We start from the raw sequence: 14,822 nt of genomic DNA on the forward strand, positions 1-14,822 counted from the left end.
TCTGGATTACTCCCAGTGCCACGTGCTAACGAGTATAGAAATAGGAGAATAGCACAGATGAACGAGTGGCTTCAGAGTTGGTGCAGGAGGGAGGGTTTTAGATTCCTGGACCACTGGGACCGTTTCTGGGGAAGGTGGTACCTGTACAAGCAGGACAGTCTACATCTGAACCAGAGGGGGACTAACATCCTTGCTGGCGGGTTTGCTAGTGCTGTTGGGAGGAGTTTAAACTAATTTGGCAGGGGGGGGGGAACGCAGATTCCGAGCAGAATAGGGACACAGCTAAACACTGGAAAGCAAACAAGTCAGAGGGAATACAGCGAAAGTAAGTTTCAAGGGAGTAAGACCAGGATGGAAGGCCTCTACTTTAATGCCAGGAGTTTTGCAGGTAAAACGGATGAGTTAAGGGCAATGATTGACACGTGGAATTGTGATATAGTAGCCCTCACGGAGACATGGTTGAGGGAGGGGCAGGATTGGCTCAATATCCCGGGATATAGAATCTTCAGGCGAGACAGAGGAGGGGGTAAAAGAGGAGGGGGCATTGCAATATTAGTTAAGGAGTCAGTTACTGCAGGAAGGAGAGATGATTTCTTGGAGGGGGCATCAAATGAAGCTTTATGGGTAGAGTTTAGGAATAAAAAAGGGACAGCCACATTGCTATGTGTTTATTAGAGACCCCCAGATAGTCAGCGGGAAATTGAGGAGCAAATATGTGCGCAATTTGCAGAGGTGTGTAAAAATAATAGGGTAATTATATTAGGTGATTTCAACTTTCCCAATATTAATTGGGATAGTCATCGTGTTAAGGGCTCAGATGGAGTGGAGTTCTTAAAATGTATACAGGAGAACTTTTTAGCTCAATATGTAGAGGATCCAACAAGGGAGGGTGCAGTGCTGGACCTAATACTGGGGAATGAAGCCGGACAGGTGATTGATGTATTGGTGGGGGTGTATTTTGGTGATAACGACCACAACATGGTACAATTTACGCTTGTTATGGAGAAAGAAATAGACAAGTTGCAAAAAAAGGTTTTGAATTGGGGAGAGCGAATTTTAGTAAAATAAGGCAGAATCTGGACAAGGTAGACTGGAAAGAGTAACTTGTCGGGAAACCTACAGAAGAGCAGTGCGGGGGCATTCAAAAAGGAAATGGGGAGGGTACAGGCCCAACATGTTTCCTCCAGGGTAATAGGTAGGAGCAACCAGCCCAGAGAACCATGGATGACCAGAAACATTCAGGGTACCATGAGTAGGAAAAGAGAGGCTTTTAGCAAATACAAGGAGAGCAAATCAATGGAAGCATTAGTGGAGTACAGAAAGTGTAGGATGGAGCTTAAGAAAGCAATTAGAAAGGCAAAGAGGGGATATGAGAAAGCTTTGGCTGGTCAAGGTAGGGAAAATCCCAAGATATTCTGTAAGTATATCAATGGGAAGAGGATAACCAGGGAAAGAGTAGGACCCATTAGGGACCAAGGGGGAAATTTGTGGGTGGAGCCAGAGGACATTGGTAGGGTGTTGAACAAATACTTCACATCTGGCTTTACCCGAGACAAAGAGCATGTAGATATGGAACTTATAGAGAGAGACTGTGAGGTTCTTGAGCAAATTGTCATAGGGAGTGACAAGGTATTGGAGGTTTTGGAAGGCTTAAAAGTGGAGATATCTCCAGGTCCGGACGATTTGTGTCCCAGGATGCTGTGGGAGGCGAGGGTGGAGATTGCAGGGGCTCTGACCCTAATTTTTAATTCCTCTCTGGCCACGGGGGAGGTGCCAGAGGACTGGAGAACGTCTAATGTGGTACCACTATTTAAGAAAGGTTGTAGAGATAAGCCAGGGAACTACAGACCAGTGAGTCTCACGTCAGTGGTAGGGAAACTCTTGGAGAAAATTCTGAAGGAGAGAATCGATCTCCACTTGGAGAGGCAAAATTTGATTAGGAATAGTCAGCATGGCTTTGTCAGAGGGAGGTCATGCCTAATAAATTTGATTGAATTTTTTGAGCATGTGACCAGGTGTGTAGATGAGGGTAGTGCAGTTGATGTAGTTTACATTGATTTCAGCAAAGCCTTTGACAAGGTCCCACAAGGGAGACTTATCAAGAAAGCAAATGCACATGGGATACAAGGTAACTTAATAAGGTGGATTCAAAATTGGCTTGTCTGTAGGAGACAGAGAGTGATGACAGACAGCTGTTTTAGTGACTAGAAGCCAGTGTCCAGTGGCCTACCACAGGGACCTGTGCTGGGTCCCCTATTGTTTGTCATTTATATAAACGACATAGATGACTATGTGGGGGGTAGGATCAGTAAGTTCACGGATGACACAAAGATTGGCCGAGTGGTTAACAGTGAGGTGGAGTGTCTTAGGTTACAGGAAGATATAGACGGGATGGTCAAATGGGCAGAAAAGTGGCAGATGGAATTTAACACTGAAAAGTGTGAAGTGACACACTTTGGAAGGAGTAATGTGACACGGAAGTATTCAATGAATGGCCTGACACTGGGAAGTTCCCAGGAACAAAGGGACCTTGACGTGTTTGTCCATAGATCTCTGAAGGCAGAAGGGCAGGTTAATAGGGTGGTGAAAAAGGCATATGGGACACTTGCCTTTATCAATCGAGGCAGAGATTACAAAAGCAGGGAGGTCATGTTGGAGTTGTACAGAACTTTGGTAAGGCCACAGCTGGAGTACTGTGTGCAATTCTGGTCACCACATTCTAGGAAGGATGTGATTGCATTGGAGGGGGTGCAGAGGCGATTCACCAGGATGTTGCCTGGGATGGAACATTTAAGCTATGAAGAGAGGTTGGATAGGCTTGGGTTGTTTTCACTGGAGCAGAGAAGACTGAGGGGTGACCTGATCGAGGTGTACAAGATTGAGGGGCATGGACAGGGTGGATAGGGAGCAGCTGTTCCCCTTAGTTCAAGGGTCACTTACGAGGGGTCACAAGTTTAAGGTGAGGGGCAGGAGGTTTAAGGGGGATTTGAGGAATAACTTTTTTACCCAGAGGGTGGTGACTGGAATGTCCTGCCTGGGAGGGTGGTAGAGGCGGGTTGCCTCACATCCTTTAAAAAGAACCTGGATGAGCACTTGGCACGTCATAACATTCAAGGCTATGGGCCAAGTGTTGGCAAATGGGATTAGGTAGACAGGTCAGATGTTTTAATGCATCGGTGCAGACTCGATGGGCCGAAGGGCCTCTTCACTGTAGGATTCTGTGAACAGGAAACATCCTCTCTACATCTACTTTGCCAATCCCCTTAATCATCATATACCTCAATTAGATCTCCTTTCATTCTTCTAAACTCCAGAGAGTAAAGGCCAAAACTGCTCAATCTCTTTTCAGAAGACAAATCCCTCACCTCTGGAATCATTCTGGTGAATCTCCTCTGAACTGCTTCCAGTGCAACTATGTCACTCCTCAAGTAAGGGGACCAAAACGATATGCAATACTCCAGGTGCAGTCTCACTAATGCCTTGTGCAGTTGCAACACTTCCCTACTTTTATACTCTATTCCTTTAGCCATAAATGGCAAAATTCCATTTGCCTTCCTTATTACCTGCTGCACCTGCTGACTAGTTTTCTGCGATTCATGCACCAACCATGGCACCCAGATTCCTCTGTACCGAAGCACTCCGAAGTATCTCTCCATTTCGATAAGAATTTGTCTTTCTATTCTTCTGACCAAAATGGATTAACCTCTCACTTACCCACGTTAAACTCCATCTGCTGAATTTTGGTCCAGTCACCTAACCTATCCATATCCATTTGTAAATTTCTTATTTATTTATTGCAACTTATTATCCCACCAATTTTAGTGTCATTTGCAAATTTAGATATCGGACCTTCTGTCCCTGCATCCAAGTCATTAATATAGACTGTAATTTTTTTAAATTCATGCATGGGATGTGGGCATTGCTGGCTATGCCAGCATTTATTGCCCATCCCTAATTGTCCTTGAGAAGGTGGTGGTGAGCTGCCTTCTTGAACCGCTGCAGTCCATTTGGGGTAGGTACACCCACAGTGCTTTTAGGAAGGGAGTTCGAGGATTTTGACTCAGTGACAGTGAAGGAACGGCAATACAGTTCCAAGTCAGGATGGTGTGTGACTTGGATGGGAACTTGCAGGTGGTGATGTTCCCATGCATCTGCTGCTCTTGTCCTTCGAGGTGGTAGAGGTCGCGAGTTTGGAAGGTGCTGTCTAAGGAGCCTTAGTGCGTTGCTGCAGTGCATCTTGTAGATGGTACACACTGCTGCCACTGTGCGTCAGTGGTGGAGGGAGTGAATGTTTGTGGATGCTATGCCAATCAAGCGGGCTGCTTTGTCCTGGATGGTGTTGAGCTTCTTGAGTGTTGTTGGAGCTGCACCCATCCAGGCAAGTGGAGAGTATTCCATCACACTCCTGACTTGTGCCTTGTGGTGGACAGGCTTTGGGGAGTCAGGTGTTGAGTTACTCGCCACAGGATTCCTAGCCTCTGAACTGCTCTTGTAGCCATGGTATTTATATGGCTCCTCCAGTTCAGTTTCTAGTCAATGGTAGCCCCTAAGATGTTGATAGTGGGGGATTCAGCAATGGTAATGCCATTGAATGTCAAGGGGAGATGGTTAGATTCTCTCTTGTTGGAGATGGTAATTGCCTGGCACTTGTGTGGTGCGAATGTTACTTGCCACTTGTCAGCCCAAGCCTGGATATTGTCCAGGTCTTGCTGCATTTCTACACGGACTGCTTCAGTATTTGAGGAGTCACGAATGGTGCTGAACCTTGTGCAATCATCAGCGAACATCCCCACTTCTGACCTGATGATTGAAGGAAGGTCATTGATGAAGCAGCTGAAGATGTTTGGGCCTGGGACACTACCCTGAGGAACTCCTGCAGTCATGTCCTGGAGCTCAGATGATTGACCTCCAACAACCACAGCCATCTTCCTTTGCGCTCGGTATGACTCTAACCAGCAGAGAATTTTCCCCGATTCCCATTGACTCCAGTTTTGCGAGGGTTCCTTGATGCCATACTCGGTCTAATGCTGCCTCATGTCAAGGGCAGTCACTAGTTGGGGCCCGAGGACCGAACCCTGTGGCACCCCACTGGGTACATCTTGCCAACCAGAAAATGACCCATTTATCCTGACTCTCTGTTTTCTGTTGGATGGCCAATCCTCTATCCAAGTTAATAGAGAGTCTAGATAAATTGCCCCTAACCCCATGTGATCACACCTTGTGCATTAACCTTTTGAGTGGCACCTTATCAAATGCCTTCTGGAAGTCCAGATATGCTGCTCAACAACACTCCCCAGGGCCCTGCCATTCACTGTATATGTCCTGCCCTGGTTTAACTTCCCAAAATGCATCACTTCGCAATTGTCTGCGTTTAATTCCATTTGCCAATCCCTTGCCCACTTTCCCAGTTGATCTATATCCTGTTGCAACCTTAGACAACCTTCTTCACTGTCCACTATACCACCAATTTTGGTGTCATCTGCAAAATTACTAATCATGCCCCCGACATTCACATCCAAGTCATTAATATTTTTGACAAACAACAGAGGGCCCAGCACCGATCCCTGTGGCACACCACTGGTCACCGGCTTCCAATCTGAAAAACAACCCTCCACTACCACCCTCTGCCTCCTATCACCAAGCCAATTTTGTATCCAATTTGCTAGCTCACCCTGGATCCCATGTGTTCGAACCTTCTGGACCAGCCCACCATGCGGGACCTTGTCAAAGGCCTTGCAAAAGTCCATGTAGACAACATCCATCGCCCTGCCCGCGTCAATCCTTCTGATCACCTCCTTGAAAAACTCAAACAAATTCTTGAGACATGATTTCCCACGCACAAAGCCTTGCTGACTATCCCTAATCAGACTATGCCTTTCCAGATGCATATAAATCCTGTCTCTCAGAATCCCTTCCAATAACTTTCCCACCACTGATGTAAGGCTCACTGGCCTGCAGTTCCCTGGCTTATCTCTGCTGCCCTTCTTAAATAAAGGCACAACATTAGCTATCCTCCAGTCTTCTGGTACCTCACCCGTGGCTAACGATGATACAAAAATCTCTGCCAGTGCCCCAGCAATCTCCTCCCTTGCTTCCCATAGCATCCTGGGTTACACCTGGTCAAGCCCAGGGGATTTATCCACCTTAATGAACTTCAAAACCTCCAACACCTCCTCCTCTGTCATGTTGTTATGCTCCAGGATATCAGGGGTCCCTCCCTTGAACTCACTAGCTTCCATGACTTTCTCCACGGTAAATAGGGACGAGAAGTATTCATTTAAGACCTCGCCCATTTCCCATTGCTCCACACTGATCCTTAAGGGGACCGACTCTCTCCCTAACTTCTGGGGTAGGTGGGACCTCTACAAACAGAATGGTCTTCACCTGAACCAGAGGGGTACCAATATCCTGGGGGGGAGATTTGCTAGTGCTCTTCGGGGGGGTTTAAACTAATTCAGCAGGGGGATGGGAACCTAAATTGTAGTTCCAGTGTACAGGATGTTGAGAGTAGTGAGGTCAGGGATAAGGTTACAAGGACGCAAGAGGGCACTGGCAAGCAAGAACCTGGTTTAAAGTGTGTCTACTTCAACGCCAGGAGCATCCGGAATAAGTTGGGTGAGCTTGCAGCATGGGTTGGTACCTGGGATCTCGATGTAGTGGCCATTTCGGAGACATGGGTAGAGCAGGGGCAGGAATGGATGTTGCAGTTTCCAGGATTTAGATGTTTCAGTAAGAACAGAGAAGATGGTAAAAGAGGGGGGGGGTGTGGCATTGTTAATCAAGGAGAGTATTACAGCGACAGAAAGGACGTTTGAGGACTCGTCTACTGAGGTAGTATGGGCCGAGGTTAGAAACAGGAGAGGTGAGGTCACCCTGTTGGGAGTCTTTTATAGACCTCCGAATAGTTCCAGAGATGTAGAGGAAAGGATAGCGAAGATGATTCTCGACAGGGGCGAGAGTAACAGGGTAGTTGTTATGGGGGACTTTAACTTTCCAAATATTGACTGGAAATACTATAGTTCGAGTATTTTAGATGGGTCAGTTTTTGTCCAGTGTGTGCAGGAGGGTTTTCTGACACAGTATGTAGACAGGCCAACCAGGGGCGATGCCACATTGGATTTGGTACTGGGTAATGAACCCGGCCAGGTGTTAGATTTAGATGTAGGTGAGCACTTTGGTGATAGTGATCACAATTCGGTTAGGTTTACCTTAGCGATGGGCAGGGACAGGTATATACCGCAGGGCAAGAATTATAGCTGGGGGAAAGGAAATTATGATGCGATTAGGCAAGATTTAGGATGCGTAGGATGGGGAAGGAAACTGCAGGGGATGGGAACAATCGAGATGTGGAGCTTATTCAAGGAGCAGCTACTGCATGTCCTTGATAAGTATGTACCTGTGAGGCAGGGAGGAAGTTGTCGAGCGAGGGAGCCGTGGTTTACTAAAGAAGTTGAAGCGGTTGTCAAGAGGAAGAAGGAGGCTTATGTTAGGATAAGACGTGAAGGCTCAGTTAGGGCGCTTGAGAGTTACAAGCTAGCCAGGAAGGATCTAAAGGGAGAGCTAAGAAGAGCAAGGAGAGGACACGAGAAGTCATTGGCGGATAGGATCAGGGAAAACCCTAAGGCTTTCTATAGGTATATCAGGAATAAAAGAATGACTAGAGTTAGATTAGGGCCAATCAAGGATAGTAGTGGGAAGTTGTGTGTGGAATCAGAGGAGGTAGGGGAAGCGTTAAATGAATAGTTTTCGTCAGTATTTACAGTAGAGAAAGAAAATGTTGTCGAGGAGAATACTGAGATTCAGACTACTAGGCTAGATGGGATTGAGGTTCACAAGGAGGAGGTGTTGGCAATTTTGGAAAGTGTGAAAATAGATAAGTCCCCTGGGTCAGATGGGATTTATCCTAGGATTCTCTGGGAAGCCAGGGAGGAGATTGCAGAGCCTTTGTCCTTGATCTTTATGTCGTCATTGTCGACAGGAATAGTGCCGGAAGACTGGAGGATAGCAAATGTTGTCCCCTTGTTCAAGAAGGGGAGTAGAGACAGCCCTGGTAACTATAGACCTGTGAGCCTTACTTCAGTTGTGGGTAAAATGTTGGAAAAGGTTATAAGAGACAGGATTTATAATCATCTTGAAAAGAATAAGTTCATTAGCGATAGTCAGCACGGTTTTGTGAAGGGTAGGTCGTGCCTCACAAACCTTATTGAGTTTTTCGAGAAGGTGACCAAACAGGTGGATGAGGGTAAAGCAGTGGATGTGGTGTATATGGATTTCAGTAAGGCGTTTGATAAGGTTCCCCACGGTAGGCTATTGCAGAAAATACGGAAGTATGGGGTTGAAGGTGATTTAGAGCTTTGGATCAGTAATTGGCTAGCTGAAAGAAGACAGAGGGTGGTGGTTGATGGCAAATGTCCATCCTGGAGTTTAGTTACTAGTGGTGTACCGCAAGGATCTGTTTTGGGGCCACTGCTGTTTGTCATTTTTATAAATGACCTGGATGAGGGTGTAGAAGGGTGGGTTAGTAAATTTGCGGATGACACGAAGGTCGGTGGAGTTGTGGATAGTGCCGAAGGATGTTGTAGGTTACAGAGGGACATAGATAGGCTGCAGAGCTGGGCTGAGAGATGGCAAATGGAGTTTAATGCGGAAAAGTGTGAGGTGATTCACTTTGAAAGGAGTAACAGGAATGCAGAGTACTGGGCTAATGGGAAGATTCTTGGTAGTGTAGATGAGCAGAGAGATCTTGGTGTCCAGGTACATAAATCCCTGAAAGTTGCTACCCAGGTTAATAGGGCTGTTAAGAAGGCATATGGTGTGTTAGCTTTTATTAGTAGGGGGATCGAGTTTCGGAGCCACGAGGTCATGCTGCAGCTATACAAAACTCTGGTGAGACCGCACCTGGAGTATTGCGTGCAGTTCTGGTCACCGCATTATAGGAAAGATGTGGAAGCTTTGGAAAGGGTGCAGAGGAGATTTACTAGGATGTTGCCTGGTATGGAGGGAAGGTCTTACGAGGAAAGGCTGAGGGACTTGAGGTTGTTTTCGTTGGAGAGAAGGAGGAGGAAAGGTGACTTAATAGAGATATATCAGATAATCAGAGGGTTAGATAGGGTGGATAGTGAGAGTCTTTTTCCTCGGATGGTGATGGCAAACACGAGGGGACATAGCTTTAAGTTGAGGGGTGATCGATATAGGACAGATGTCAGAGGTAGTTTCTTTACTCAGAGTAGTAGGGGCATGGAACGCCCTGCCTGCAGCAGTAGTAGACTCGCCAACTTTAAGGGCATTTAAGTGGTCATTGGATAGACATATGGATGAAAATGGAATGGTGTAGGTCAGATGGTTTCACAGGTCGGCGCAACATCGAGGGCCGAAGGGCCTGTACTGCGCTGTAATGTTCTAATTCTGATTCTACCTTTTTACTCTTAATATACTTATAGAATCTTTTAGGATTCTCATTTATCTTAACTGCCAGGGAAATCTCATGGCCCCTTTTCCCTCTCCTAATTTCCTTCTTAAGTGTACTCCTACATCCCCTATACTCCTCGAGGGACTCGCTTGATCCCAGTTGCCTATACCTGACAGATGCCTCCTTCTTTGTCCTGACCAGACCCTCAATATCCCTCGTCAACCAAGGTTCCCTAAACTTGCCAGCCTCGCCTTTCCATCTAACAGGAACATGCCAGCCCTGAACTCTTCCTATCTCACTTTTAAAAGCCTCCCACTTGCCAGACGTCCCTTTACCTGTAAACAGCCTCTCCCATTCAACTTTTGAGAGTTCCTATCTGATGCTATCGAAATTAGCCTTTCCCCCAATTTAGGACTTCAGCCTGAGGAACTGTCCTATCCTTTTCCATAACTATCATGAAGCTAATAGAGTTATGGTCACTGGTCCCAAAGTGCTCCCCCACTGACACATCAACCACCTGCCCATCCTCATTTCCTAAGAGGTCAAGTGTAGCCCCTTCTCCAGTAGGGCCATCCACATACTGCTTCAGAAAACTATCCTGGGCACCCTTAAATTCTTCCCCATCTGATCCCTTAGCACTGAGGCAGTCCCAGTCAATATTAGGGAAGTTAAAATCACCTACTATTACAACCCTTTAATTCCTACAACTCTCTGTGATTTCCCTACACATATGCTCCTTCCAATTGCCTCTGACTATTGGGTGGCCGATTGTATAATCCCATCGAAGTGATCACCCCTTTCCTATTTCTAAGTTCTACCCATATGGCCTCGCTAGACATTCCCCCCGGGATATCCTCTCTAAGTACTGCCGTGATGTCCTCCCTAATCAATAGTGCAACTCCCCCTCCTCTCTTACCTCCACCTCTGTCACGCCGGAAGCATCGGTACCCCGGAACATTGAGCTGCCAGCCCTGCCCATCCCTCAACCATGTTTCCGTAATAGCTATAATAACACAATCCCATGTACCGATCCATGCTCTGAGTTCATCTGCCTTACCTGTAAGGCTTCTTGCATTAAAGTAAATGCAGTTTATCATATCAGACCTTCCACGCTCCCTGTCCTGCCCCTGTCCGTCCTGTCTACTGGACTTGCTTGCTTTAACCTCTACATTTGCCTCAACTATCTCATCGGCGAGACTATTACTGTGGATCCCACCCCACTGCAAGACTAGTTTAAACCCTGCCGAGTAGTACTAGCAAACCTCCCCACAAGGATATTGGTCCCCTTCCAGTTTAGATGGAACCCATCCTTCTTGTACAGGTCACCTCTGCACCAGAAGAGATCCCAATGATCCAAGTAGCTGAAGCCCTCCCTCCTACAACAGCTCTTCAGCCACGTATTCATTTGTCTTATCCTCCTATTCCTACCCTCACTAGCATGTGGCACAGGAAGTAATCCTGAGATTACAACCCTAGAGGTCCTGCTTTTTAACCTTCTGCCTAACTCCCCCTCATCTCTCTTCCTGCCTATGTCATTAGTACTAATATGGACCACGACCGCTGGCTGCTCACCCTCCCCTTTCAGAATGTCCTGCAGCCGCTCAGACATCCTTGACCCGAGCACCAGGGAGGCAACATACCATCCTGGAGTCTCATTTGAGGCCACAGAAACGCCAATCTGCACCCTTTATGATATAATCCCCTATCACTACAGCTCTTCCACTCCTTTTCCTCCCCTGCTGTGCAGCAGAGCCGTCCGTGGTGCCACGAACTTGGTTGTTGCTGCTTTCCCCTGGGAGGTCATCCCCCCCAACATTATCCAAAGCGGTATATATGTTTGAGAGGGGAGGACTTGACTGAATTCTTTGATGAAGTAATGGAGAGGGCTGATGAGGGTAGTACGGATGATGGACATATGGAATGCCAAAGTGTGTGTGTCAAGTACCACATTATAGACTAGTTAGGAAAATTGAAGCCCATGGTATTAAAGTGGTAGCATGGATACAAAATTGGGTAATGGACATGAGGCAGACAGTAATGGTCAACGGTTGATTTTCAGACTGGAAGGAAGTATCCAGGGGTCGGTATTCGGCCCACTGCTCTTCTCGATATACATATATTAATGACCTGGACTTGGGTATACAGGGCATGATATCATAGTTTGCTGATGAGACAAAACTCATTTGTAGTTAACAATGGGGAAGATGGTAACAGACCAGGAGGACATAGACAGATTGGGGAAATGGAAAAACACATGGCAAATTAAATTTAACAGAAGCGTGAAATGATATATTTTGGTCGGAAGAATGAGAGGCAATATAAACTAAATGGTGCAACTTTAAAAGGGGTACAGGATCAGATAGACCTGGGGTGTATATACACACATTTTTAAAAGTGTCATGGCTATTAAAAAAGCAAATTCAATTGCAACATTCAAAAAGAGAAATGGATAAATACTTCAAGGAAAGGAATGTGTTGGGCTATGGGGAAAAAAGGAGGGGAGTGGGATTAATTGGACAGTTCTACCATTGGCAAGATAGGCCAAAGGGGCTGATTTTGTGCTGTGTCATTCTATGATCCAATGAGACTTTGAGGGTAGAGTCCTCGGCCCAACCATCTTCAGCTGCTTAATCAATGACCCTCCTTTCTGAATGGAGGGATGTGACTAGTGGTGTTCCGCAGGGATCAGTGCTGGGACCTTTGCTGTTTGTAGCAAATATAAATGATTTGGAGGAAAATGTAGCTGGTCTGATTAGTAAGTTTGCGGACGACACAAAAATTGGTGGAGTTGCGGATAATGATGAGGATTGTCAGAGGATACAGCAGGATATAGATCGGTTGGAGACTTGGGCGGAGAAATGGCAGATGGAGTTTAATCCGGACAAATGTGAGGTATTGTATTTTGGAAGGTCTAATGCAGGTGGGAGGTATACGGTAAATGGCAGAACCCTTAGGAGTATTGACAGGCAGAGAGATCTGGGCGTACAGGTCCACAGGTCACTGAAAGTGGCAACGCAGGTGGATAAGGTAGTCAAGAAGGCATACGGCATGCTTGCCTTCATCGGTCGGGGCATAGAGTATAAAAATAGGCAAGTCCTGCTGCAGCTGTACAGAACTTTAGTTAGGCCACACTTAGAATATTGCGTGCAATTCTGGTCGCCACACTACCAGAAGGACATGGAAGCTTTGGAGAGGGTACAGAAGAGGTTTGCCAGGATGTTGCCTGGTCTGGAGGGCATTAGCTATGAGGAGAGGTTGGATAAACTCGGATTGTTTTCACTGGAACGACGGAGGTGGAGGGGCGACATGATAGAGGTTTACAAAGTTATAAGCGGCATGGACAGAGTGGAGAGTCAGTTATTAGGGGACATAGGTTTAAGGTGAGAGGGGCAAAGTTTAGAGGGGATGTGCGAGGCAAGTTCTATACACAGAGGGTGGCAAGTGCCTGGAACTTGTTGCCGGGGGAGGTGGTGGAAGCAGGTACCATAGAGACGTTTAAGAGGCATCTTGACAAATACATGAACCGGATGGGAATAGAGGGTTACGGACCCTGGAAGTGCAGAAGGTTTTAGTTTAGGCAGGCATCAAGATCGGCGCAGGCTTGGAGGGCCGAATGGCCTGTTCCTGTGCTGTACTGTTCTTTGTTCTTTCATTGTAAGATCAGAAGTGGGGATGTTCGCTGATGATTACAGTGTTCAGTTTCATTTGTAATTCTTTAAATATTGAAGCAGTCTGTGCCCACATGTAGCAAGACCTGGACTACATCCAGGCTTGGGCTGATAAGTGGCAAGTGACATTCACGTCACACACGTGCCAGGCAATGACCATGTCTAGCAAGAGATAATCTAACCAAATGCCCTTGACATTCAGCAGCATTACTCTTGCTGAATTCCCACTATCAAGATTTTGGGTGGGCGGGGGGAACGGGTGGTTACCATTGACAAGAAACTGAACTGGACCAACCATAAGTACTGTGGCTATAACAACAGGTCAGAGGCTGGATGACTGCAGCTCCAACAACACTCAAGAAGTTCGACACCATCCGAGAAAAAACAGCCTCCTTGATCAGCACCCAATCCACCACCTTCAACATTCACTCCCTCAACCACTGAAGCACAGTGGCAGCAGTATGTACCATCTGCAAGGTGCACTGCAGCAACACACCATGGTTCCTTCGACAGCACTTCCCAAACCCGTGACCTCTACCACCTAGAAGGACAAGGGCAGCAGATCCATGGGAACACCGCCACCTGCAAGTTCCCCTCCAAGCCACACACCATCTTGACTTGGAACTATATCACTGCTCTTTTGCTGTTGCTGGATCAAAATCCTGAAACACGCTCCCTAACAGGACTGTGGGTGCACCCACGCACCACATGGACTAAAATAGTTCAAGGAGGCAGCTCACCACTACCATCTTCGAAGAACAGCTAAGAATGAGCAATAAATACTGGCCTTGCCAGTGATGCCCACATCACACGAATGAATTTTAATAACACTCTGGAGGGGGCCTGCTCCCAGTGTACACACTGACAAGAACATATGCACTCTGGTCCAATCCTCATCTAACTTAAAGCTGTTTGAACTATGACCTTTTACCTTTGGCTCTTGACCGGGTGATAGTAGACTTTCGCCAGTCCGTTTCCTGTCCCCACCATGATCTGGTTCAGCTTTGGGTGCCACAGGCACCGAATAACACTCTGAAAAATGAACAGAAAATGTACTGAGCACGAGACAGCCTTTACTGTCCAGAGGAGAATTCTTTCACTGTATCAGATGGTGCTGAGTGCATTTTAGGCTATGTAAGTGCATCCAGAAAACACCTTCCACATACTTGAGGTGTTTTACAAAGGTGGAAGCAGAGAAAAATCCATCCTGGACCAGAGATATTAGGAGGAGTTGAGCAAAAAAATCGATCAGAGCTAAGTTTTAAGGTGGGTATTAAAGGAGGCGAGGTAGTTGGTGAGACTCAGAGGTGGAAGGGAATTCCAGGGACTGGGGCATAAGTAGCTGAAGACATGGCTATCAATGATGGTGGCAAGGGAATGGGGGATGCCCAAGAGGCTAGTGTTAAAGAGGTGCCGAGCTTTGTGCAGGGGTTAGAGATAATGAGGGGCAAAGCCAATGGAGAGAAGTGAAGATGAGGATGCTGATTTTAAATGGAGACGTTGGGAGCCAATATAGATCAGCGAGCACAGGAGTAAAGGGTGAATGGAACTTAGTGCCAGCTATGAAATGGACAGCAGAGTTTTGCAGCAGCTGTAGTTCACAGAAGGTACCAAGGTGGAAGGCCGACCAGGAGTTCTCTAGAATAGATAAATCCTGAGGTAACAAAGGCGCAGATGAGGGCTTCAGCAGCAGATATGCTGAGACTGAGGTGGAAGTAGGCTTCCAGTTTAATCCATCTCCATCG

General features: G+C 46.7%; 1 protein-coding gene across 3 annotated transcripts in view; it reads right to left on the reverse strand.

Moving 5' to 3' along the window:
* LOC137368861 (WD repeat-containing protein 70) overlaps positions 1 to 14,822 on the reverse strand; it is a 189,478-nt gene that overhangs the window by 42,156 nt on the left and 132,500 nt on the right. For all 3 annotated transcript variants that reach the window (XM_068029068.1, XM_068029069.1, XM_068029067.1), the window contains one exon: positions 14,009 to 14,109. In XM_068029068.1, coding sequence (XP_067885169.1) covers positions 14,009 to 14,109 — 101 coding nt within the window. The remainder of the gene's footprint in view (positions 1 to 14,008; positions 14,110 to 14,822) is intronic.

Source organism: Heterodontus francisci, chromosome 4 (genome assembly GCF_036365525.1).
Source record: "Heterodontus francisci isolate sHetFra1 chromosome 4, sHetFra1.hap1, whole genome shotgun sequence".
Taxonomy (NCBI): Eukaryota; Metazoa; Chordata; class Chondrichthyes; order Heterodontiformes; family Heterodontidae; genus Heterodontus; species Heterodontus francisci.